Consider the following 27,114-nt stretch of genomic DNA (forward strand, 5'->3'; position numbering starts at 1 on the left):
TGTCATGATTGGAGAAGGCAGTGGCCCCCCACTCCAGTGCTCCTGCCTGGAGAATCCCACGGGCAGAGGAGCCTGGTGGGTCGCGAAGAGTCAGGCACGACGGAGCAACTTCCCTTTCACTTTTCACTGTCATGCATTGGAGAAGGCAATGGCAACCCACGCCAGTGTGCTTGCCTGGAGAATCCCAGGGACAGGGGCGCCTGGGGGGCTGCCGTCTATGGGGTCGCACAGAGTCGGACACGACTGAAGCGACTCAGCAGCAGCAGCTGTGTCAGCTGTTTGATTGCCCAGTCCCATCTGCATCCCGTAATTTTGAGCTGATTATTCTTGTTGGTGGATCTCTTTCTGGGGCAGGTACCTCACATCTTCACACCCCAGTAGTGTCATTATCTTAGGCAAGACTCTTCCTTCTTCCTTTTCTGATCCTCATTCACAAACTTCTCTACCCATAACTTAACCATAGCCGTTCCTCCACATGTTCATTTTTCTGTATCTTTAATATGTGCGTGTTCACACACATGTGCATACAGTGTGTGTGTGGCTCACGGAACTAAGTGCTGTGTGAGATTTAACCTTTATCAGATTGTATGTAATACCTTCAGGGCTGGAATCGTGTTTTAACATTTTTCATGTTACACTTTCCTTGCCAGCAATGTGCTTCTCCATAGGAAGAGTCTATAACTAGTTACTGATTTGAAGGGAAGACGCCTGAATAACCTCAAGTCCATTTTTACTGGGGGGGCGGGGGGAGTTGTCTTTATGTTGGTGCCTGTGGTATATCCAGAAGAGACCAGGATTGGAGTTAGAATTGGAGGTGAGTTCCAAGCCTTCTACTTACTGAGTAAGCCTGAAGCAAGCCAGTTTTTTAAGTGCCTGGGACTAATGAGAAGTTCAAGACTGACTATGGAGTAAAATGCTAGGCAAAAATTGCAAGATGGTATGGTTGAGATGGAGATCATGGATTTATATATTAATAATATACCATTATTAATATAAATATTTAATATAAATATAATAATGTAGATATATAAAGTTTAATATAATAAACCACCACCAGTATACTTAGGAGCTTGGATTTCTTACTTTCTAGTGCAGCATATCTCAGCCTTGTCAGTACTCACATCTTGGTACTACTTGGTGTAGGTGTCTCCTGTGCATTTTAGGATGTTACCAGCATCCCTGGCCTCTACCCACTAAATACCAGTAACACTTGCCCAGGTAAAATAGAAATGTCTCCAGCCATTACCAGATGTCCCTGGGGGTGGGGGTGTGGCAAAATTGTAATTGTTGAGAACCATTGCACTAAAACAGAGCCACTAAAACTAGGGTTAGTGATTGACTTGTTTCAAGGAAATACTTATTACTATTTTTGAGTCAGTGAACTGTGCTTCTTAGTAAAAGTTCTAGCAAGCACTGTAGTAAAGTATGAAGTTTAAAAAGTCAGTTTAAATTCTAGCCAGAGATAACCATTTTTAACATTCAACACGTATTTTCTAGACACACTGGAGGATTTAAAGTACTCCATGGATTTATGATATTGACCTTGTTCTTGTAATCTGTATAAGTGAAGTGAAAAGTGAATTCGCTCAGTTGTGTCTGACTCTTTGTGACCCTATGGACTGTAGCCTAGCAGGCTTATCAGTCCATGGGATTTTCCAGGCAAGAGTACTGGAGTGGGTTGCCATTTCCTTCTCCAGGGGATATTCCCGACCCAGGAATCAAACTTGGGTCTCTCACATCGTAGGCAGACACTTTACCCTCTGAGCCACCAGGGAAGCCGCCCAGAAAATACTGGAGTGGGTTGCCATGCTATCCTCCAGGGGAATCTTCCCAACCCAGGGATCGAAGCCAGGTCTCCTGTACTGCAGGCAGATTCTTTACCATCTGAGCCACCAGGGAAGTCCTAACCTGTATAAGCCCCTCACTAATTGGCAGAAGAGGAGAATAGGGCAGTGGCAAGATTTTTGTTGGCTCTATAATTACAATAGTTCCCAAATCAGTTTTTTTGTATGTAGGTTATTCTTACAGGTTCCACATTTAGACCAAATAAACTAGTTTAATAGGAAAGTATTGATAATTCATGAGTTTTGCAAGTTAGTTAGTAATTATTGTTTATTAAGATTCTGTTTTATGTCAGTATGTCAGAATGCATCACTGTCTTTTAAATAATTCTCCAAGGACTCTGGAAGCTAGTAGGTGGTACCACTGCATGATAGATGAGGAATCTGAGACTCAGGAGTTTGACCTTCTCAAAGTTACCCAGAGCGTAAGTCGAAGAGTGATCCCTGCCCAAGTCTGTCTTAATTCCAGAGCCAGGCATCTTTCTCATATGTTCCTGTCATACCATTCACTAACTTTTTAGCAACAAGAGCATGTCATTCCTTTGTATAAGGGGTGATTTAGATTGTGTATATTGGACAGCTGGCTTTGGATGGACGCACACATACGTGAGCAGGAATTTTTATATTTCAGTTACTCTGCAAATAGGATAAGTGGTAGGCATGCAAGAATCAAACAGAGAATGGCACTGCAAAAGGTTTAGAAACATTGTTCTTAAATGTCATTCCCTTTTCTTCCCAGCAGAGGGCTGTGTGTATCAAGAACAATAGAGTCATAAAATTAGTTAACTTTATAAAAATGTTTACTAATTTCCTTAATATTTAATATTCATTAGAACACATTTTTCAGCTTGAGAAAAAAAGTAAATGGTCCTGAAAACAGATTTATGCTTATTAACATGAAAATCACAATAGAGAGGAACAGATTTAGGAAAATGGCATCTAACACTTAGGGCTTCCCACTAGCTCAGATGGCAAAGTGCCTACCCACAATGCGGGAGACCTGGGTTCGATCCCTGGGTGGGGACAATCCCCTGGAGAAGGAAATGGCAACCCACTCCAGTACTCTTGCCTGGAAAATCCCATGGACGGAGGAGCCTGGTAGGCTACAGTCCATGGGGTCACAAAGAGTCGGACACAACTGAGCAACTTGACTTTCACTTTCATCTAACAGTTAATGCCCTCTGTGTGTGTGTGTGTGTTCGGGTGTGCACGTATTCATGTGTGCATGCGTGCATGCTTAGTCATGTCTGACTCTTTGTGACCCCATGGACTGTAGCCTGCCAGGCTCCTCTGTCCATGGAATTTCCCAGGCAAGAATACTCTGGTGGGTTGCCATTTCCTACTCCAGCGGATCTTCCCAACCCAGGGATCGAACCCGTGTCTCTTGAGTCTCCTGCATTGGCAGACAGGTTCTTTACCACTAGCACCACGCAGACAGTCTATAAAGGAGCTGCAATATAGTCTTAACATTAAAAACAGTGTTCAGTTGATTGTATTTTCCTACAAATGATTCTGGAGAGAGTAAATTGTTAGAACTGTAAAGCATTTTTAGATTTAAAAGACTGGTTTTTTTTTCCTCTCTCTTACCATATTTATAACATTTTGTCACCTGAATTAGCTTCTCACTGGTTGAGTGGTGAGAGAATTGGGTGAAAGGCAGAATCTCAGTTCTAACTCAGATATTCTTTCTCACAAACAGAAACACTGTCAGTTGTTGCTGTGGAACTAGAACTAAGGGATTTCTTAAACGTCCTCCCAGAAGATGGCACTGCAGCGTTTTTCTTGCCGTATCTTCTTTACTGCAGCCGAAAGAAATCATTGACTTGAAAGTATCATTTTAAATGTACCACAATGGCACATGACTCTGAATCTCGAAAAGCTGAATGCCATATAAAATATATATATAAAGAATTTTTATATTGAATGTGTACATACACTGCAAATGCTTTCAGTCTGCTTGCTAAGTCGCTTCAGTCGTGTCCGACTCTGTGCGACCCCATAGATGGTAGCCCACCAGGCTTCCCCATCCCTGGGATTCTCCAGGCAAGAACACTGGAGTGGGTTGCCAACTCCTTCTCCTTCAGTCTACTTACCTCACTGTTATTACTAATTTCATAATTTATGACCTGAGTCCATTTAATTGTCCAGAATGTTAAAAAGCTACAAGACATTGTAATTCCCTCAAAGAAAGCATATATTTTGAAAGATAGAGGCTGACTTTTATACCAAGAAACATCAGTTTACTGTTGTTGGAGCCACGACAGTCTTTTTCATCCCAGGAACATAAAACAGTTTGTAAGTGTGTTCAAAAGAATGTCCTTCCAAGTAGTCCAGAATTCAACCTTCTTGATTTTTCCAGATTTTTCTACTGTGTCACTTTTAAAAACAGTAATTTTCCTTGAAAAAGATTTTATTGTTTTCCCAATAAAAGATATCAAACTTTATTTTCTTGTTACTTTCAAAGCTCATGCTGAGGTTCTCTGAATCAAATGAAATAAAAGTTTACAAAGCTGACTTTCTTCTTGTCTGGCTACTTACATAATTTGTTGAATGCATGTCTTTCAGTCAAAGTTTTGTTTCCATTTTTTGTTGATGTGTACTCTTGCTCTTTTAGCTAGAGTGTATGTGAAAAATAAAGAAATATAAAGACCTGTGTCTTCTTTTTTTAGCCTCTGATTAAACAATTCTGAGTCCAAGTTCAGCTCACTGATTGTGTGCTTGACCTTAGTTAAGACTGGGCAAAAATGCTACTTACTTGGTGTTTCCACAACCATATTATAAAAACTTTTCTCATGATGGCAGTGTTTGTATAGATTATTTCTCAACTCTGTCTTTTTCCAGTTCCAGATTAACATCCTTTTGACTTCAAGGGTTCACAAAATTCAGATAGGGAACATTTTATTTTTAAATGTTTAAATAAATATTTTATTTTTAAGATATTTTAAATCTTTTATTTTAAAACTAAAATATTTTATTTTTATTTTTATTTTATTTAAAAAAATGTTTAAAAAAAATAAAAATTTTTAACAGCTTTGAAAGTGTTAGTTGTTCCTTTGTGTCCAACTTTTGCAACTCCATGGACTGTAACCTGCCAGGTTCCTCTGTCCATGGAATTCTCCAGTCAAGAATACTGGAGTGGGTAGCCATTCCCGTCTCCAGGGGTTCTTTCTGACCCAGGGATCGAACCCAAGTCTTCTACATTGCAGACATATTCTTTAATTTCTGAGCCACCAGGGAAACTCCTTTAACAGCTTTATTTAGGTATAATTGATATATAATAGCTTCCCAGATGGCACTAGTGGTAAAGAACCCACTTTCCAATGCAAGAGACGTAAGAGACACTGGTTCCATCCCTGGGTCGAGAAGATCCTCTGGAGAAGGAAATGGCAATCCACTCCAGTATTCTTGCCTGGGAAAACCCATGGACAGAGCAGCCTGATGGGCTACGGCCCACAGGGTTGCAAAGAGTTGGACACAACTAAAACAACTTAGCATGCATGACATAAAATAAATGGTACGTCTTAGAAGAGTATCCTATTGATTTTTTAAGGCTGCTGTAACAAATCATCACAAACTTGGTGGCTTAAAACAACACAAAATTATCTTACAGTTCCATAGATTAGAAGAAGTTCGATGTTGGTCTCACTTTTGAAATTTTATGATTATTTTATTTTGTCTTGTTTGATTTTTTAGTTTACTTCCTCTACATCGATGCCCCTTTGTCCAGTGGTCCGTTAGGAATGAAGTCAACAGTACATTAGAAGGATTGATAAGCCAAATTTTAGAAACATTTCATTGAATCTTATTTATTTTTATTGAAATCATTGAATCTTTAATAGTGATCTTTTAAGGACTGTCCAGGACAACATAGATTTTTTTTGGAATACAGTTTTGTAAAGCCCTACCTAATGGTGGTGATATGAACCACCTATATTAATCAATTACCAGATGTATTGGAGTCAGTCGTGTCAAAATACAGTCTATTGATCTTTACATATGAAACTGTGACAGTTTTCTGGACAAATGTATGGCACGTGTATTTTCAGTCTTTTTTTTTTTTAGTGCTTATAGCCATTCCAAAGTAAGCATTCTATTCAACACTTTCACATACATTGTTACAAATCATTGTTTTTTCTTTTTTTTTCCATTTATCACCAATTTATTTCTTTCATCCAGACTTGATCTCTATAGAAAAAGAAATTTTAAGACCATTATTAAAAATAGCATATATCATACAGTTAAAGATTAGCACATGGTGCTTTAAATGTATTCTAATTTTTAAAGGTTATGTTGTTTAGTTATTCTTGATTCATTTATATTTTTCTGCTCTTTATATGTTTAAAACACACCTCTCATTCTGCTGCTGCTGCTAAGTCACTTTAGTCATGTCAGACTCTATGCAACCCCATAGACGGCAGCCCACCCCTGGGATTCTCCAGGCAAGAATACTGGAGTGGGTTGCCATTTCCTTCTCCAATGCATGAAAGTGAAAAGTGAAAGTGAAGTCCCTCAGTCGTGTCTGACTCCTAGCAACGCCATGGACTGCAGCCTACCAGGCTCCTCCACCCATGGGATTTTCCAGGCAAGAGTACTGGAGTGGGGTGCCATTGCCTTCTCTGCCTCTCATTCTAGTACTGCTTTATTTAAAGAAAAATTAACTTTCCTTCCCATAAGAACCTTATTATAAAGGGAAAAATAGTCACTTAATAGTAGAGAAACCTGGCAGACATGTCCTTAATCAAATGCTCAAAATGAACACAACCAGTAAGTGAGCAAGTCAGCATCTTGTCTCTTGATGTATGTGCTGAGAAAAACAATGAATAACCTGAATCTGATCATGAGGAAACATTTAGTCGCTGAGTCTTGCCTGACCCTTTGCAACCCCATGGACTGTAGCCCGCCCAGCTCCTCTGTCCATGGGATTCTCCAGGCAGGAAGACTGGAGTGGGTTGCCATTTCCTTCTCTAGGAGATCTTCCCAACCCAGGGATTGAACCTGCATCTCCTGCATTGCGGGTGTATTCTTTACCACCGAGCCATGTGGGAAGTCCAAGAATACCTTAGACAAAGCAGAACTGAAGGACATCCTACAAAGTGACTGCTCTGTATTCTTTAAAAATGTCAAAGTGGTAAAAGACAAAGACCAAGGAACTGCTCTAGACCAAGGAGACAAGAAGACGTGTCCGCCGAATATAGCGCATGAATCGGTGTTTCTTTTTCTATGCGGAACATGAGTAGAATAATTGATGAAACACGAAAAGGGTCCTGATTTTGGTAGGTATACTGTGTTTATAAGAACAGTCTTGTTTTCAGGAAATAGGAGTATATGTATTTACAGTATCTGTAGTCTTTGTGGTTAGGGAGATAGGAGAAAGGATGAGAAAATAGATGATGCTGGGCAAACTGTTAACATTTGGGGAATCTGGGTTAAAAATATACAGGGATTTTTTTTTGTACTGCTCTTGCAACTTTTCTGTAAGTCTGACATGGTGTCCAAAAAAGTTAAAAATTCCTTTTTATTGAGTTAGTATGTGGTTAGATATTTGCCAAGCAGAGCACTGAACTGGATTTGGGCATCTACTAGAAGTACAGAATATACACTCCCTGTGTATCAGGAACTTAAAGCTAAATAAGCTTTTCTCCTCAGACAGGTTTGAGAGGTTATCTGGCTGTTGTGGCAGTGTCAGTATAAACAAAGTACTGTTTGTATTTATTAGGGGAGGTCTTTATTATGTTTCCTTGGGTAGAGGAAATGAGGCATTACATTAAGCATGACAGGATATCCACAGTTCTTTTCCAGTGATATTTTTTTCTTTGTGGAGGAAATTGTCTGTCTCCCTATGCATATTATTGAAAATTTTCACTATAACTTGATTTTCTCCCTTGTCTGTGTCATGGTAGGTTGAAATTCTCCTAAGATTTAGAATCAAGGTAGACTTGGCCAAAGCTTTATCAGACTTTCATTTAAAGATAATTCAGACTGACAAATGTGGCTCCCCATTTTTCTGTGAATCATTCAAACTATCTTTTTTGTTCATAATTGCTTCTTTCAGTCTTTGAAAAGCCAAATTTCTCCTTAATCTTTTTTCCAACTCATGTTTTGCCTTCACATTTGCTAAAAATTTTAAAACAATTTCCCCTTTCTTAACCAAGCAAAGTCACCTTAACCAAACAAAATCACCTCCCTCGTCTCCTCCTGGGCTTATCCTACAAGAGGAATCTGCCTTGTCTCTGTTGTGTAGATTTAGCCTGTAGCAGCTTTCTCTGCATATCAGGCATTTGCATACTTGAATTTTCAGAATGCCTGCCTCGGTATTCCTTCACTCTTGATTATTTCCCTAAGCAAGGTGATCCTTTCATGTGGTTTCCATGTGCGCTATTTTTCTTTAAACCTTCTAAAGAAAGGTTTTCTTTCTCATCTTTGACTCTGCCCTGTTCAGCAGTTACTGGCATTACATGCAGTGGTTGACTGTTTTGTCTGAATCTTTGGTGTCCTGATGCTCTCAGTACCACACTTTGTAATAAAGGGTTTTAATGGAAGTAGTTTTTCATATTATGAGGTCTTTGTGTAGGAACAGGAACAGAAACCTTCATTTGTACCAGTGAGTAATCTTTCAGTGATTTTTAGTATTTGAAATATATTTACTTCTATATTTTCTTTCACTTATGTGTTCCCTTTTATGCCAGTTTGATGGGGAAGTGCAAGGAGTTGTTTTCTCTACATCACTTCCCCTCATTGGATTTGCTGTTGCCAATTCCAACAGCTCTGAACTCAGAAGACTCAGGAAACACCAAAGCCTGCAACCATAAAGCAGGAATTTTCCTTTTTTCTAATCTCAACTTTTAAAATGGAAATATATTTAATTTACAATGTTGTGTTAATTTTAGGTGAGTAGCAAAATGATCAGATATATATATACATTTTTTTTTCAGATTCTTTTCCATTATAGGTTTCTATATTAAGTACAGTATAGGACCTCTGCTATATAATAGGTCCTTGTTTACATATTTTGTATATAGTATTGTGTATATGTTAATCCCAAACTCCTAAGTTATCTCCTGCCCCCTCACTTCCCCTTTGGTAGCCATGAATTTGTTTTCTATGTCTGTGGGTCTGTTTCTGTTTTTTAAGTTCATTTGTATCATTTTTTTATATTCCACACATAAGTGATATGATATTTGTCTTTCTCTGACTGAATATGATTAGGTCCATCCATGTTGCTTTAAATGAGGTTACTTCTGTTTTATGGCTGAGTAATATTCCCATGTGTGTGTGTGTGTGTTTATGTATGTATATATACCACATCTTCTTTATCCATTCCTCTGTCAATGGACATTTAGTTGCTTCCATGTCTTGGCTATTGTAAACAGTGCTACAGTGAACACCAGGGTGCATGTAACTTTCTGGATTGTGGTTTTCTATGGATTTATGCCCAGGAGTGGAATTATAGGGTCATGAAGGAGATCAACCCTGGGATTTCTTTGGAAGGAATGATGCTAAAGCTGAAGCTCCAGTACTTTGGACACCTCATGCGAAGAGTTGACTCTTTGGAAAAGACTCTGATGCTGGGAGAGATTGGGGGCAGGAGGAGAAGGGGATGACTGAGAATGAGATGGCTGGATGGCATCACGGACTTGATGGACGTGAGTCTGAGTGAACTCCGGGAGATGGTGATGGACAGGGAGGCTTGGCGCTCTGCGATTCATGGGGTCGCGAAGAGTCGGACACAACTGAGCGACTGAACTGAACTGAACTGAACTGTGGTAGCTCTGTTTTTAGTTTTCCAAGGAACCTCCATACTGTTCTTCATAGCACCTGTACCAATTTACATTCCCATAAAAAATGTAGGATAGTTCCTTTTTATCCACATCCTCTCCAGCATTTACTATTTGTGGATTTTTTTGATGATGGCCATTCTGACCGGTATGAGGTGATGTCTCATTATAGTTTTGTTTTGCATTTCTCTAATAATTAGTGATATCGAGCATCTTTTCATGTGCCTGTTGGCTGTCTGTATATCTTCTTTGGAGAAATGTCTATTTAGATCTTCTGCCCATTTTTTGGATTGGGTTGTTTGGTTTTTTGATATTAAGCTGTATGAACTGTTTGTATATTTTGGACATTAACCCCTTGTTGGTAGCAGGAATTTACTCTTTATGTAACACATTTCTTTGGTATTTAGTGTTTATCCGTCAAAGGGCTATTTGTCTTTCTGTGATTTTATCGTGTGCATGTGCTTACATAGGAGGGAGTGTTCTTGCTGGGATGGGCAGAGCAGGGAATTTAGGTTTGTTTTTTTTTCCTGGATCATTGCTATGGTCTAATAAATATTTGTGTATCCTCCCCCCACCCATTCATATGTTGAAAGCCTAATGCCCAAGGTGATAGTATTAGGTTAAGTCTTTGGGAAGTGTTTAGGTCATGAGGTTGGAGCCCTGGTGAATGGGAATAGTGCCCTTATAAAAGATGCCCGTGGAGAGCCAGCTTGTCCCTTCTGCCATTTGAAGATACAGTGAATCTTTAACCCAGAAAAGGACCCTCACACAACTGTGTTGACACCCTGATCTCAGGTTAACAGACTCCAGAACGGTGAAAATAAATTTTTGTAACATGAACTTGGGCAAACTCGGGCAAACTCTGGGAGATGCTGAGGGACAGGGAGGTTTGGCGTACTGCAGTCCATGGGACTGCAGAGTCAGACACAACTGGGCGACTGAACAACAATGTATAAGCTACCCAGTCTGGTATTTTGTTACAACAAAATGGACTGAGTTTTGTTACAACAAAACTTAGCCTAAATGGACTAAGACAGTCATTGTCAAACAATAATCAGTAATGCCTCCCCTCCCCACAGAAGCACAGAAAGACTCTGTTCTGCCTGACTGACTATTTGAAATTATATTTGTTATATGGGGTTGGTGGGGGGGGGGGGTTTCCTGTACCAGGTACTACCTAGAAAAAAAAGTGAACGTTTTCTGTTTAAAAAGACATTAAATTTTAAATGTGCCTTTTGTTAAATCACAACTACTCTCTTACACATGTCGGTTTTAGGACTATGGATTACACTGCATCAAACTGGTGTCAATTTGTATTACTCACGAAACTACTGGTGCTGTATCAGTACCAGCTATCAGAAGATGAGCAGTGTCCCACACCATTTAACAGTAGAAAAAAAAAAAAAAAGAATCCTACTTGGAGGTAGAGAAAGAAGAAATCAGGGTAGCAAATTCACGAATGCTTCATTTGGGAGCAAGGATATAGACAAAATTGTGCATCTTAATTATACTCATGATATATGCCTTCTAGAATCACTAAATGAATATTCACCTTCGTTTGGTAGAACGGTGTAAGTCGTCTCCATTCCGGCATGAATGTGGTCAGTCACATGGCAGTGGAGTAACCAGATTCCAGGTGTTTTTGGAGTCATTTCTAAGGTTTGGTATGTCCCAGGGAAGAGGTCGAATACATCAGAAGTATAAATGCCCCTGTGCTTAATTAGAAAAATAATTGTATTTACAATATTATATATAATGTTTATTATGTGAGAGAGTTCATTCAAATAATCTTTCATTGGCTATCTCAGGGATATTAGAAAAATGACTAAATCCATTAAAAAAAGAAAGAGACCCTACGTATTTCTGTGTGTAATACAAAGATAAGTGATCTTTGCTAAACCCTTGGCACTATGGACCAATAAATGGATGTGAAGGGAAGATGTGATAAAAGTGAATTCAGCAGTCAGTAACACCTGGCTGTTCTGTCTTTTTATCAGAGCACTGGAGTTACACAAGGGAATTTAGCTATGACCTCATTTCAGTCTTAATATCACTCTTGCTAAACCTATCCTAGATGAGCTGTCTGTGAAACTTTAAAACTGGTGGGTAGTGAGGGGAGTAGGAAAGGAGGCCAGTGGAAAAGCCAAGACTGGGAGCAGTTCAGGTAGAGTCTTGACAGAGTACTTGGGATTTCTACAGGGATGGAATTGAAAGTCTGCTAAGGAATAAAACAAAAAGCGGTAATAAAATGGTTCTGTACTGTGCTTTGTGGTAGCTTCTGAATTTTCTACATTAACTCAAAGGTAAGACAAAGCATTTCCAAAAGGATTGTATATTCCTGCTGAAACCAGCGTTGGGTGAGAAGTCAAAGTAGGATTGAGACCTGGGAACCAATCAATTGTTTGACACCACACTGCTGATCTTGTTCATTTCAGGCTATTTACAATCTAGAACTTAGAACAGGCAAAGGTTATAATAAGTTGTTTCTACTCTCTAATCCTTCATTACGTGAACATTCCTACCCGCTCTGCTAATGATTCTTTTCAAATACCTTGTTCATAAATATGTGAGCAGAACTCCCAAGAAAAGCCAGTAAAAACTAAATCCAAGGGAAAGCCCAAGGTGTAACAAAGGTTAGGAATGCCAATTGAAATAGCTGTGTGCCACACTCTTTGAAAATAATTTGTAACTTTTCTTAAGTCTGAGGAGATATGTCCTTCATTTGCATTAAAGCACTTTCAAATAGAGCAGGAATAACGACTGTGGTTGGCCCTTACCTGGTATTGGAAGCTGTGGCCATGGAAATGTACCGAGTGCAAGTCTACTTCATTGCCCATTCCCATCAGATACCAGTTGACGTCATCTCCCACATGCATCGTGAGGCCTTGCAGGTTCCCAAACATTCTTCCATTAATAGCTGGGGAAAACATACACGTTTTTATTGCCTCCCAGGATACTTTGAACCAACAGCTATTTCACAGAAAAGAGGTTTTTAAGGTTAATGTGCTGTGCTAAGTTGCTTCAGACATGGCCAACTCTTTGCAACCCTATGGACCATAGCCTGCCAGGCTCCTTTGTTATGGGATTCTCCAGGCAGGAACACTGAAGTCGGTTGCCATGCCCTCCTCCAGGGGATCTTATGACCCAGGGATCAAACCCAAATCTCTTAGGTCTTCTACACTGGCCAGCGGATTCTTTACCACTAGTGCCACCTGGGAAGCCCCATTAGGTTAATATATGGGATCTTTTTGAGGTAATAGAACTTATTTCACTACAGATAAGGGAAATGAGTACTTTAAGATCAATAACATCACACTGCTTTTCTAGTCACTTAGCACCAAAAGTCTTCTTAAGTTTATGAGTTTAAGAAGGAATGAGACTTTGGAATTGGGAGAGAAATTGATTGATGATTTTGAATATAGCCCCCTTTTTGCTTTGAATAGAATTCTTTCACATGCAAACGTGGTAGAAGTGGTTTATTATAAAATAAAACAAATGAATAGTTTCCCAAGTAATTTTATTTGAAAGAAGAGTGAAAATGTAGGTTTTAGGATAATGTACCATACCGTGCATTTTATTGCTTTCCATGAATTCCTCATTGGCTTTGTCTACTTTCTCAGGGTGATCAGAGTATGTTTTGATGTTGTCATCTAAGTACCAAGATTCATTCTCATCAAAAACAAGAAACAGAAGGGAAAATTCCAGTTTCTTTATGGGATTGGATACTTTTAAGTAGTGCTTCCGACAAACAATCAGTGGGCCAATTAATCCACTAAAGAGATCCTGAAACCAAGCAAAAATTTAGTCATCTTTGTGATACAGGTTGGGATTTCAGAGAACTGGGACCTTATTTCCCATGACCTCAGGATTTTAAGTAGCACTTAAAGTAAGTGCTACTTAAAGTAGTAAGTCTACTACTTAAGGCAGAGACTGATATAACTAGTAGACTTTGCCCAATGTAGTTCAGTCAAGTCAGTAACTTTCCACTTGGAGTAAATTGGAACAAGGGTGAGTCATAGGTACGTTGTGTGGTTGATGGTGCAAGTAACAGAAATGTGTTGCAAAGGCCAAATATTGGCTCAAGTAAATGAGCAGCAGTTGAACACAACCCCAAATAAACAGTGCTGGTTTGCCTATTCCATAACTCAGGCACTATGCCAGTCATTAAAAACCAGATGAGAAACAAATCCCCTGCCTTCAGGAACTCAATCTAGTGGCAAAATAGATGAACAGAAGAAATGACCCACTTTCTGCAATGGAGGTACATGAAATGATAATGAACGTGGGGAAGATTGTAGTGGACTTAAACTACAAGAAGTTTGGTTTGACTGGGCTTCAGTAATGCAGATTTGATCTTAAATGGCCTTTGAGCTGTACTATGTTTGGCATTTTAGATTTTGTCTTGTGGGTCGTAAGTAGCCACTGAAAAATTGAACATGGAGTGGCAGTATATTTGCATTTTAAACCAGTGATCCTAGTGGTAGAGTGAAGGAAGGCTTGGATGGGGAAAAGACTGGAGACCAGGAGGCCAGTGCAGTAGTTGAAAATTAATGGCACCTGATCTGTGCAGATAAGAAGGAATGGACAGAGTTCTGTGTTGGTGAGCCAAGGGTAAGAATTAGATATTCTATATCCAAGGTTCTAGCTTGAACAAATGACTAGGTTTGTTTCTTGTGCTATTTATCACAACTGGGAATACAGGAAGAAAGAGCTAGAGGAAGACCTCAAGTTCTGTTGTAGAGTTCCTGAGTTTCTGTGCCTGTGGAACATGCTGGTAGAGATGTTCATAGGCAGGTGTATAGACAGGTCTGGAACTCAGAAGAGAGATTTGGACTAGAGGCTTAATTCAGCAAAAGAGTCTTGGTACATGTTCTGATTTTTAGTTGTTGAGGGCTTTTTGGCTTTGAAATATTTAATCAAACAGCAGCTTTAGCTGTGCTGTGATTGACTGTTGACATCAGCACTTTTATTACCATGTAATAATAGAACTCTGAAATCATACCTCAGTTCTTTAAGTTTAATGTATTTTCATATCAAAAGGGAAATAAGATACTGTATTAATATTTAATTCCGTGGTATCCTTAATCAGCAGTTATAAGGTTGATACATTTATAACTGTAAATGTACAACCTTAAACCATAAAAAAGAAAAGCCAAAATGAATTGCAGAGCAGCTTACTTTCCTGTGATTTTTAACATAGAACTGGACCACAGGAAAACCCTAACCTCATCTTCCTTCAATTGTGTGTCTATTTTGGGAGTCTGCACAAAACACAAATGATTTAAAGTTTACCTTAACTCGATCCACAGTTGAATAGTAAACCCATGGAATACAAGGAGAATCATCCATTCCAGCTCCAGATCTTTCTGGGATTTTCCATATGTAAGTGCGAGTTTCACCTAAATTAATCAAGTGTTAATGTATCTGGTTACATTTGATATGTGCTTGATATATGTATTTCAAATTGTTAGCAAAGCCTTGAAAAACAGTGACCCAGAAACTGGAAATGTCACAAAGTAATTCATTTTTAAAAAGTAGCAGTATTCAAAGTTATTTACAAGAATTTAGTTTTACTATAAGGAAACATAATGACCTTCATTATTTCAAAGATGATGAAAGTCAGGAGCACACAAGATATTTGCTCTAAGATTAAAAAGCTGCTGCTGCTGCTGCTAAGTTGCTTCAGTCATGTCCGACTTTGTGCAACCCCATAGTCAGCAGCCCACCAGGCTCCCCCGTGCCTGGTATTCTCCAGGCAAGAACACGAATAGCAAAAAGTACAACTTAGATCACAGGCATCCCAATGCCAAGACCTGTGACTCTCTGTTACTATTTATGGCTTCTCAGGAAATAGGCAGAAGTTTCAATGTCTCCAATGATGAGAAGAATATTAAAAAGAAAATTGTTACACCTCTGACCTAAAGGATAATGACACTAACAATTAAAAAATAATTTTTTCTAAATAAATTGTCTGAATTTGAAAAATAAGGAATTTAGTTTTAAAAACACGTGTAAGACACACTTTACTATCTTCTTTGTTGGTTGTGAATTGACTAGCCATAACACAGAAGTCACATCACAAAGCTAAGAGATGAGAATTTCAACATCAAAATTTGCAAAAACTTTGCAACAGAACTTTCCTTCATTTGGAGTCTGTTTTTTAAATTTATTTATTTTCTTATTGAAGGATAATTGCTTTACAGAATTTTGCAGCTTTCTGTCAAACCTCAACATGAATCAGCCATGGGTATACATATATCCCCTCCCTTTTGAAATTCCCTCCCATCTTCCTCCCCATCCCCGCCCCCTAGGTTGATATAGAGCCCCTGTTTGTGTTTCCTGAGCCATACAGCAAATTCCCGTTGGCTCTCTATTTTACAGATGGTAATGTAAGTTTCCGCGTTACTCTGTTTTTCTTTTCAGCTCTCAAATAAGAGTGCTAACCTCTTCCCTACCATCTTCTCTGTGTCTGTGTTTCTGGACTGCCCTTGTGGAATTCCTATAGTTTCACCACCACCTGCCTTTTCTCTTTTATCACCATTATCCTCAGTGATTTCACAGTTTCTGGCAAGGAGTCATCAGATCTCTTGATCTCACGGGTCACTGACCTGTCAGTGACCTCTCTTGTCTGCCCCTTCTGTCATACCATACACTGTTCTGTTCCAACTGTGTCACACGCAGGACATGACCACACCCTGGACCTTCACAGTCTGAAGACAGCCAGTTGCTCCACCCTCCTATCTTACCAACATCTTTACCTGCTTCCATTTGCCCTGGGCCCCTCTCCAACCCCATCCTTGCTGCCAGTCACCGCAGGGCTTCCTGCACAGATGCTCACAAGACCCTGACTTGCAGCCATGGCCACTTACTGTCCACTCTATTTATGCAGATCTCACCATTATATATTCCTGCTGTCAGAGCTTAATTAACTGGAATCTGACAAACCTTTACTAGGGAATCAAGCAGGACGTAAGGGATAATGTCAGAGGATATGGCAGCCTTTTTTTCCTTTTTAGTCAAGTCTTCCATTTTACCCGCTCCTGTGTCCTCACCCTTTTGTAAGCAGAACATTTCACTGAGAATATAAAGCATAGATTAATCACCTGAACATACTGTCTTTTCATTAAACTCCTATTCTCATAAGCCAAAAAAATAGCATTTTCTTCTCTTTCTTCCCTGCCCCAACCTGCTCTGCCATAAATGGTCAAATGCCCAAACCTTGGGCTTTCCTGGACTCCACCTTTCCTCACATTCCTTAATGACCACTCTTTGAGCAGGTCGTTTTAACACCACCTTTAAAATATTGGGTTAGCCAGGCATTCTGTAAGATATTACAGAAAAACCTGAATGAAATTTTTGGCCAACCTGATAGACCCAGAATACAACTAACCACTTCAACTGCTTCTACCTGGGTCCAAATCTTATTAATTTTTTACCCAAATTATTGAGATGGTCCCCTAACCAACCCTTGATTTCTACCCTTATCCCCTACAGACACTTATTCACATACCAGCCAGACCAGTCCTTTAAAAACTATTCATCGGATCATCACTCTTCAACCTAAACCCTCACATGGGATTTCAGAATGAAATACAACATTGTAACCATGGCCTCTGAGGTCCCCCTCCCTCCTCCTACACCTGGCTCCCTGCCCTGCCTGGATCCCATCTCCTCACATTCTGCCCCTGTTTACTCTGCCCTGGCCTCTGGCCTCCATGCAAGAGGAGTGGCCTCCACAAGTCTACTTCCATCTCAGGACCTAGAATGCTCTCCATCTCCAACTCCCTGTGACTTATTACTTCTCATCGTTTATGTGTCTTTACCAGTGGCACCTCCTCAAGGAAGACCTCTTGACCAACCCCCTACCCACCCCCACCTAAAATAGCACCCTTGTTATTTACTGTCTCTCATCCATCTTAATCTTTTTCATAGCACTTTCTGTGACTTGATATTATATCTATATTTACTTGCTGCTTATCTTGGGAGAATATGAGGATCATGTGGGCAGAGCTTTTTATTTCTATTTCCTTGTATTGACAAGACCAACTCTATAGAGTATTTTTTCTCACTTGATAAATTTGAGAACTGCTAAGTTACTGAGAAATGGTCCTTTCCTTGAAGCCAACTTTCCAATGAATAGAAGAAAGTTATAGTTCTTATTAAAGAAAATGCATATTTATATATTTAATCAATTGCAGTTTTTAGCTCTGAATTAAAGAGATATTAAGTAAGCCAGATATTGGACTAGGATTTAAAGTTCCAAATGGCAGCCTCTGCCCTTAGGACCCTGTCTTTGGATAGAGGCATGGAAACAGTCAGCCATGTGGTAGGTGCTGTCCAGGATGTATTCTAGCTGAGCCTGTGGAGATCATCTCTGTTGATGCAACCTTGAGTATGTGTTCAGAACCATCAGATTCTTTTCCTTACAATTCTGTGGTTTTTAAACTTTTGGTATGTGCATACATTCACACAGATGCAACTGCCTTTGTGCCCTCTTAGCCACCTCCTTCACTCCCTCAAGACGCACTCATATGGGTAGCAGTTGTTTGTGGAAAGCTGTAAAGTCTACTAAAACATATCCCTCCCCCTACCGTGAATACCTGGTGCAGTGGGAGTCACTGTTGAACTCTCTGTTTTCACCCCATGGGCATGTATTGAATAGGGCCTTGTGGCCATGTTTTTAAAGATAATATTAACTTTGTCTCCAACATCTGCATGAAGTTGTGGACCTGGGAAAAGTGAAAAGAAGACTGGCTTATATACCCATCAGATTGGAAGCTCTAACTCAGCTAACTTTTTTTAAGTCATTAAGGATGTTGTTTTTGTTTTTCCCCTCTGGCTTCATGCAGTAGTACTCTTGGATTGATACCTGGTCCCCGACGACTTAGGATAAAAACACTAGTTATGGCTGTCTCTAAAGATAGAGACTATGGGTGTATCTCTAATCAAGAGTCCTAGGGGAGGTTTTAGCCTGAAATTTCCTGCAGGATAGTGGCCTAATCATAGCCATCAGCTGTGACCCTACCCTGGCCGGGAGTCATTTCTCATCAGAACTTCTAGACCTTCCTGTGAATTAAGGAGAGTACTGCCTTTGAAAGGATGGGTGGGGTATCCATCCCATTCCTGCCTTCCAGCCAATTTTAGCTTCTCTCCTGACAAAAAATTTCTGTGACCCAACAACAATGCCACTCTTCCTTGGATGTCTTTCTTACTCCTGGGACTGAGGATAAGAAAGCCCAGGGAATTTTGTTACTGTAAAAACACAGTGGGCTTGGGAGTAGCATCCCCTGTACTTAACAGTTTTCAAGAATATCCCCAAGACCAGTGTTGGAGAAGTTCTTAGACATTCGGTCTTAAAGTGATTTCTGAAAAATTGAAGGCAACTTTCCCCTGGCTGTGTGCACCATAACACTTTTTTCCTTTTCCTTATTTCCTTGTTTATATGTATATTTCTTCTTGAGGTTAATCATTTACATCTTAAAAGTAAATAGCTATGATTTATTTTTAGTAGACTAGAAAAATGGAGAATTTGGTTAAGAATCTCGGTAGAAAGTGATCTCTAGCAATTTCATCAAAACTACAGGCATCCATTTGATAAACACCAAATATATATAATTTTATTAGTAAATGGGATATAATGCCATTGTTTCTGATAGAAATAAGTAATATTTTCTTATGCAATATTTTTAGTAAATATAGGCTTCTCATTGTATTAAGTAGCTTCTATTTTTATTTTTATAAATGAATGAATAAAAATTCATTTTGCAAATAACATTAATATATGAACTAAGAACATTAAGCCCATAGACGTGGACTGACTCACCACACAGAGCACCATATCACCAACCCACACCTGATAAATTGGAGCTGGGACAGTACCTAGAATTCCCAGGTGTTCTTCTTCACCCTTTCTCTCCACAGGAACTCGAAATGTGCTGTCAGTGAATTGCCGATACACAACTTTCTTGTACTTGGAGCCTATGTAAAATTCTTCCTTATCTAAAAATGCATTTGAAAGACTAAAAAGACACACACACAATTAAGGTTAGTATTTGTCTTAAGAAAAGTGAAAGTTGAGTTTTAAATTTTGAATAAAAATAGTTTTCATTATGCTAGTTTTTAATATCACTGTCCCATTTGAACAAGAAAGAATAAGACTAACAATAAACAAGTGTCTCCAATAAAAAACAATAGTAAAATTAAAAAAAAAAAAAAAAGCCCCTCAATAAACAGGTGTGGTAGAAAGCCTAGCTAGTCTTTACACCTACCTAGGAGTGGGGCCCTAGGAGTCCTGGCCCTGACTGTCACCAGCTAGAATGACCTCCAGCTACTCATTGCCTGTTGGAGCCTCCATTTCTTCACCTCTAAAATAAGCTAGTCAGTGAGACTGTCTCTAAGGTTACTTTATGGCTCTGAAATGTTATGAGCCCAGATTTCATCAGTGAAGTGTTCTCTGGTTCCTGTAGTATTTTTAGGCTATAGGAACTGAGTGGCCCTTTTATCCAGCCATTCCCTTTATCTAAAGCTTTCACTGACTCCTAACGACTCTGTATGTTTTGACAGTTCTACCTTAATCACTGAAATAGCTATCTACTCCCTTACATCACAAATCATACTCATAGGACTTCCCTGGTGGTCCAGTGGCTAAGACTCCATGCTTCCAATGTAGGGAGCCCAGGTTCAATCCCTGTCCAGGGAACTAGATCCCATATGCCACAATTGAAGGATCTTGCATGCCGCAACTAAGACCCAGGGCAGCCTAATAAAAACAAACAACAAAAATCCCCCAAGAAATCATACTTCTCATGGCAGTCAAACTGACCAGGTAGGCATCATTTAGCTACAAGTTACCGGTCACGTTGTGTACCTCAGCTCTGAACACATTCCACCCCAATCTCTCAAATCATATCCTCCAAGGGTTAGTGCCTGATGAGAGATGGTAAAGGGGAGAGTACTTGGCAAAGTATAGAAGAGCTACCCGTAGAAGTGTCAGGCGATGTGTCTCTAAATGTATTGTTTCTGAAGCTCCAATAACCACCCTTTATTTACACTTATTCACTGAACTCACTTTTACATTTCCATAGTGTACATGTTATTGGTAGTTTTGAACCATATTTCCCTGTAAGTTCTTGTAGGGCAGAGACCATATCTGCTCTAGTGCCCTCAAGAATTTAAAATATGCCTCCATACATAATAGTTTCCAAAATGTGAAGTAACTGATTACTAGACTCATAATGAAATCTTTGGAAGAAGCATAAGCCACAAATCAAAAGGTTAGTAAAGAAAATTATTTTAGCTCTGAATGTAGGCATTAATTTTGTTTGAGAACAATGACAGGAGTATGCACGTATGAGAAGACAGTCTAACAGAAAAGAGAGTAAGATGAGTGACTACAAAGAATCAAAGGAGATCAATGGAAATTTTTCTGAGAGATAGTTGAAAGGAGCAGAAATGAACGAGGAAGGGTCCCTAGAGAGCATTTTGTTGTTGTTTTGTTGTTATGTAATGCAATTGTTCATTGCTTCTCAACTTAGCATAATTCTTACTTCTCTGAAAGAAAAAGCTAAAAAATAATTGGGAGTCAGAGTCTAGAGAATTACTTTTGTTCCTGTAAATGATGTAGCTCCTTTTCCCATTTCCTACTTGGGGAATAATCCCATTCCAGTTCCACCGCTGCGATGTAGTAGGTCCTTTCTCCCAGGTAGAGGTATAAATCCTCAGACCTCTGCCCGCACTGGCTCACAGTGTATTTTTGTTTCATGCCACCTGTGTAGTGATCAGTTGTGAGGCATTCCACATCAAAAGTCCCTGGAATGGTAAATAAAAAAGCAGGTCACCTCCTGTGAGTATTTTTGACCACTTTCCTTCATCTGTCATCAGCTCCTTCCCCTGCCCTATTTTTCTTCATAGTACTTATAACCACTTGATACATATATGTGTGTGTGTGTGTGTATGTTAATATACTTGCTTATTGTCTGTCTCCCTGCATTAGAATTTCAGCTCCATGAAAGCAGACACCTTTATCTCTTTTGTTAAATGTTGTATTTACATTTGTCTAATAAAGGAAAAGTGACATAGGACCTGTCTTGCATTTTAGTGGCATTTGATGAGCCAAATAAAGCCTGAGGCAAGTTAGCATATTTTCATGTTTGGGTAAAATTCTCTTTTGTTTTAGTTTTTTATTTTATTCATTCAGAGTCCGTATCTCTGAATTTGCATGTCTATAGTTCCAGTATAGGATATTCAATTGCAGACAACTAATAAGCCAACACTTCATCTAGGGTTGGGAATGACTTCCTAGGTGGTGCAGTGGTGGCAGAAGAGGTAGGTTTGATCCCTGGGCTGGGAAGATTCCCTGAAGAAGGAAATGGAGACCCACTCCAATATTCTTGCCTGTGAAATCCCATGGACAGAGGAGCCTTACAGGCTACAGCCCATGGGGTTGCAAAGAGCTGGACACAACAGCACACACACACACACGTAGGATACAGAGACATGACACAAAGTTTAGATGCAGAGCCTTTATGGGAGACATTTGTTTTCTAGTTTGATTTGCCAGCTATCTTTAAAGGCACATAATTGAAAAGGAGACCATCTTCAGGGTTTGACTAGGTGGAAATGGGCTTCCCAGGTGTTGCTAGTGGTAAAGAACCTGCCTGCCAATGCAGGTTAGACATAAGATACACCGGTTTGACCCCTGGGTGGGGAAGATCCCCCGAAGAAGGGAATTTCTATCCACTCCCGCATTCTTGCCTGGAGAATCCCATGGACAGAGGAGCCTAATGGGCTCCAGCTCTTGGGGTCGCAGAGTCGGATGCAACTGAATGACATCACCAATGGGAGAAACCTCAGTCTTCTCTTGTCAGTCCCTTCTCAACCCACCACAGAAACAGAAAATGGACCTACCTGGCAAATACTACAGTAACCAAGGAAAGAAAGGTAGTTAGGAGGCTTGGGGATGAGCTAGCACCCAACACAGCATTTTGAACCAAAACCACACAAGTAGACCCAACAGAAATTTGCCTTGACGTTAAAGGAATTCACCTGCAGTATCTGGCTGCATGAAGAGACTCAAACTTGTTTGAGGGAAGAGGTTTGCTGTGTCTCTCCTTTCTCCTCTTGACAGGTAAGTGTTTCCTGAGAAGTATATCCCGTGTATATCGACCTCATTTCCAGCACTAAACAAGTACCACATGACCGAATCTCCTTGGCACATACTGAGACCAGGCTGATTCCCATACATGAATCCATTCATGGCTATAAAAGTTGGAAAATGATATTTTGAAACTGGTTAAATCATATGCCCTACTTCATGACAACCTCTCAGACTTTCCAGAGCCAACTGGGTTTATTTAATTTTTAAAAGACCCATTTGGGCCTGCTCACCCCTTTACATGTCAACAATGTCTCTAGAACTTCTTGCTGAACTTAACACTTCCAGGCAAGCCCTGGGTGGAAGACATAGAGCTGAATGCATGGTTCTTCTTCTTTTCCTAAATACGTATTTGGCTGTGTAGGGTCTTAGTTACAGACCGTTCATTGTGTCACGCAGGATCTTTCGATGCAGCGCACAGACTCTCTGGTTGTGGCGCATGGGCTGTCTAGTTGAGGTGCACAGGCTCAGCAGTTGTAGTGCCAGGGTTTAGTTGCTCTGCAGCATGTGAGATCTTAGTTTTGCAATCAGGCATAGAACCCATGTCCTCTGCATTGCAAGGAGGATTCTGAACCACTGGACTACCAGGGAAGTCTCATGAATGCTGGGTTCTTAAATTTCTGGGCCCTGGGAATCTCACTGTTCTCAGTGAGTCATTTCTCAGTTCTCCCAAGGGCCATATTTGTGAGCACCCAAATGGATGATGAATAACAGTTCTTCCTAGGTGCTATAGAATGCGAATGTGTTTGTTGCCCTAGATGGAAAATTCTCTGATTCATCTTGAATAACAGGGAAGAGTATGTGCAGGAAGTTTCTTCTCATTGCTGTTTTTAATAGATAATATTCTTGACTCCTCCAAAATGCAAAATAAAGATTGTTATGGGTACTGTGACTATTATCAGTCCAATTTGGAAAACAATGTCAGTTTGTATTGGGCTTCCCAGGTGGCACAGTGGTAAAGAGTCCACCTACCAGTGCAGATATAGGAGACATAGATTCAATTCCTGGGTTAGGAAGATCTCCTGGAGGAGGAAATGGCAACCCACACCAGTATTCTTGCCTGGGAAATCCCATGGACAGAGGAGCCTGGCAGGCTACAGTCCATGGGGTCACAAAGAGTCAGACATGACTTACCATAAAAAGGATTTCAAAGAGGAGGAGTTCAGTTTGTAATACAAATTTACTTTTTTTTTTCTTCTGTTACAATGATTTTCACATGTTGTGCATTAGTGGTGTGGACATTTTGAATAATTAGTTCACTATCTCTAAACTCTAACTGCATTTTAGAATTACACTAGGAGCTAAAAAGTAAATCTGATGCTGTTTCAATGAAGTAAAAAATCTCTGTGGATTGTGTTGAGCATTTAAAAAACAGTTTTAATAGTTTTGGGTTTTGTTTTTTTTTTTAAACTCTCAGGGGATTCTTATGGGTAGTCAAAAATGAGAATCATTTAAGTTTATTCAGAGTAGAAACCATAAAAGAAGCCTGCCTTTATTAAGCCACAGGTAAGAAAAGTATCTAATCCAGTAACTCTCAAATTTAAGCATACATCAGAATAACAGAGAGGATTTGTTAAACACAGGTTTCAAGCCCTACACCTAAAGTTTCTAATTCAGTAGGTTGGGGTTGGAGTCCAAGAATCTGCATTTCTAACAAGTCCTGGGTGATGCTGAAACAGCTGACCTAGACACTACATTTTAAGGACTATGAATCTTATTGGAAAAAAAGTTATGACCAACCTAGACAGCACATTAAAAAGCAGAGACATTACTTTGCCAACAAAGGTCCATCTAGTCAAAGCTGTGGTTTTTCCAGTAGTCAGGAATGGATGTGAGAGTTGGACTGTAAAGAAAGCTGAGTGCTAAAGAACTGATGCTTTTGAACTGTGGTGTTGGAGAAGACTCTTGAGAATCCCTTGGACTGCAAGGAGATCCAACCAGTCCATCTTAAAGGAAATCAGTCCCGGGTGTTCTTTGGAAGGACTGATGCTGAAGCTGAAACTCCAACACTTTGGCCACTTGATGTGAAGAACTGACTCATTTGAAAAGACTCTGATGCTGGGAAAGATTGAAGGCAGGAGGAGAAGGGGACGACAGAGGATGAAATGGTTGGATGGCATCACCGACTCAATGGACATGAGTTTGGGTAAACTCCAGGAGTTAGTGACGAACAGGGAGGCCTCACACGTTGCAGTCCATGGGGTTGCAAAGAGTCGGACATGACTGAGCGACTGAACTGAACTGATCTAATTGGCATATATTATATGTTTTACTACTCTGAGTTAAGTGAAACTAAGATTCAGTTGACTGATATGTCAAATAATTAATAATATTACCCTTAGAGCACTATGGTATTTAATCACTTATTAAAACAATCCGTGGGCAAAGCTATTAGTATTTTAGCTTAATTAAAAGCATTATATGTGCAGTGCTGAAATAGCTTGATATTGGTGGATGATGCAGTACTCACAGTGCATCTTATTAGATTCCTGAAAGTCTTCATTTTCCTTATCCACCTGATCGGGTGCTGTTGTAAACGTTTTAATATTATCATCCAGGAGTAAACTCTCATTCTCATCAAACACTGTAGGAAACAAATAGAACTCCTTGTCTACATTTTTCTGAAAATCAAAATAAGAACAATGAGATGAAGACAGAATGAGTCAAGCAGAAACACTTCCATATACACAATACTATTTATGCATAAATCTGCTAAGAGAAGGACAAGAGCTGAAGTTTCTATTCCACTTTGTAAATGGAACTCACAAAATACTCCTGTTGACCACCAGAGATTTTTAATTTGTATTGGAGTATGGTTGATTTACAGTGTTGTGTTAGTTTCTGCTGAACAGCAAAGTAAACAAGTCATACATGTACATATATCACCCCCCTTTTTGTGAGTTCCTTCCCGTTTAAGTTACCACAGAGCATTGAATAGAGTTTCCTGTGCTGTATAGTAAGTTCTCATTGGTTATCTATTTTACACATCAGTTCAGTTCAGTTCAGTCGCTCAGTCGTGTCCGACTCTTTGCGACCCCATGAATCGCAGCACCCCAGGCCTCCCTGTCTATCATCAACTCCCGGAGTTCACTCAGACTCACGTCCATTGAGTCCGTGATGCCATCCAGCCATCTCATCCTCGGTCGTCCCCTTCTCCTCCTGTCCCCAATCCCTCCCAGCATCAGAGTCTTTTCCAATGAGTCAACTCTTCACATGAGGTGGCCAAAGTACTGGAGTTTCAGCTTTAGCATCAGTCCTTCCAAAGAAATCCCAGGGTTGATCTCCTTCAGAACGGACTGGTTGGATCTCCTTGCAGTCCAAGGGACTCTCAAGATTCTTCTCCAACACCACAGTTTGAAAACATCAATTCTTCGGCGCTCTGCCTTCCTCACAGTCCAACTCTCACATCCATACATGACCACAGAAAAAACCATAGCCTTGACTAGACGGACCTTAGTCGGCAAAGTAATGTCTCTGCTTTTGAATATGCTATCCAGGTTGGTCATAACTTTTCTTCCAAGGAGTAAGCATCTTTTAATGTCATGGCTGCAATCACCATCTGCAGTGATTTTGGAGCCCCAAAAAATAAAGTCTGACACTGTTTCTGCTGTTTCCCCATCTATTTCCCATGAAGTGATGGGACCGGATGCCATGATCTTCGTTTTCTGAATGTTGAGCTTTAAGCCAACTTTTTCACTCTCCTCTTTCACTTTCATCAAGAGGCTTTTTAACTCCTCTTCACTTTCTGCCATAAAATATGTCAATCCCTGTCTCCCAATTCATCCCATCTCCCTTCCCCGCTTTGATGTCCGTACATCTGTGTCTTTATTTCTCCTTTTCAAATAGTTCATCTGTACCATTTCTCTAGGTTACACATATATGCTTAATATATGATATTTGTTTTTCTCTTTCTGACTTGCATCACTCTGTATGACAGTCTCTATTTAGGTCCATCCACATTTCTGACTGATACCTGTTTAGTGGATTTTTAGTTCAACGCAATAATCTAAGCCTCTTTCTGCACCTAAAAGTTCTGACACTCTTCATTCCACTTGAACTCACCTCTCAAAATTGTTAAAAAAGGGAGGGGATGATATGTACTTGTCCTGTAAATTAGAGAAGGAGTTATCCATAGTCATGAAAGCTTGAAGAATTCCTATCAGACAGAGCAGGTAGAAGCAGATATATCTTAGGAGAAGAAATAGGCTGCAAGTGATTTGGAGCAAGAATTCACACTTTCTAGACATTCTCACCTCCCCACCCTGTCCATGGTGAAAAATTAGGAAGTGGAAATGCTATCTGTAATAATTCAGTAGTTGACCAGAAGGCAACTGGACTAGGGAAT

General features: G+C 39.8%; 2 protein-coding genes across 4 annotated transcripts in view; one reads left to right on the forward strand and one right to left on the reverse strand.

Moving 5' to 3' along the window:
- HPS3 (HPS3 biogenesis of lysosomal organelles complex 2 subunit 1) overlaps positions 1-4,491 on the forward strand; it is a 41,599-nt gene extending 37,108 nt beyond the window's left edge. For both annotated transcript variants that reach the window (XR_005719867.1, XM_040234506.1), the window contains exon 17: positions 3,541-4,491. Coding sequence is in view for 1 of the 2 variants with exons in the window: in XM_040234506.1 (XP_040090440.1) it covers positions 3,541-3,668 (128 nt within the window). In the remaining variant the exon portion in view is untranslated. The remainder of the gene's footprint in view (positions 1-3,540) is intronic.
- LOC120858428 (ceruloplasmin) overlaps positions 1-27,114 on the reverse strand; it is a 61,979-nt gene that overhangs the window by 8,039 nt on the left and 26,826 nt on the right. Inside the window, exons 10-19 of one of the 2 annotated variants that reach the window (XM_040234496.1) lie at positions 25,240-25,390; positions 22,661-22,873; positions 21,217-21,424; positions 19,496-19,635; positions 18,217-18,345; positions 14,909-15,015; positions 13,183-13,399; positions 12,394-12,533; positions 11,169-11,331; positions 5,632-6,026 (exon numbers count right to left, since the gene is read on the reverse strand). In XM_040234496.1, the coding sequence (XP_040090430.1) occupies positions 6,010-6,026; positions 11,169-11,331; positions 12,394-12,533; positions 13,183-13,399; positions 14,909-15,015; positions 18,217-18,345; positions 19,496-19,635; positions 21,217-21,424; positions 22,661-22,873; positions 25,240-25,390 (1,485 nt within the window). In that variant the 3' untranslated portion in view covers positions 5,632-6,009. Of the gene's footprint in view, positions 1-5,631; positions 6,027-11,168; positions 11,332-12,393; positions 12,534-13,182; positions 13,400-14,908; positions 15,016-18,216; positions 18,346-19,495; positions 19,636-21,216; positions 21,425-22,660; positions 22,874-25,239; positions 25,391-27,114 lie in introns of those variants that run through there. The other variant, XM_040234489.1, reaches the window with a different exon arrangement.

This window comes from Oryx dammah, unplaced genomic scaffold (genome assembly GCF_014754425.2).
Source record: "Oryx dammah isolate SB20612 unplaced genomic scaffold, SCBI_Odam_1.1 HiC_scaffold_2, whole genome shotgun sequence".
In the NCBI taxonomy this organism is placed as follows: Eukaryota; Metazoa; Chordata; class Mammalia; order Artiodactyla; family Bovidae; genus Oryx; species Oryx dammah.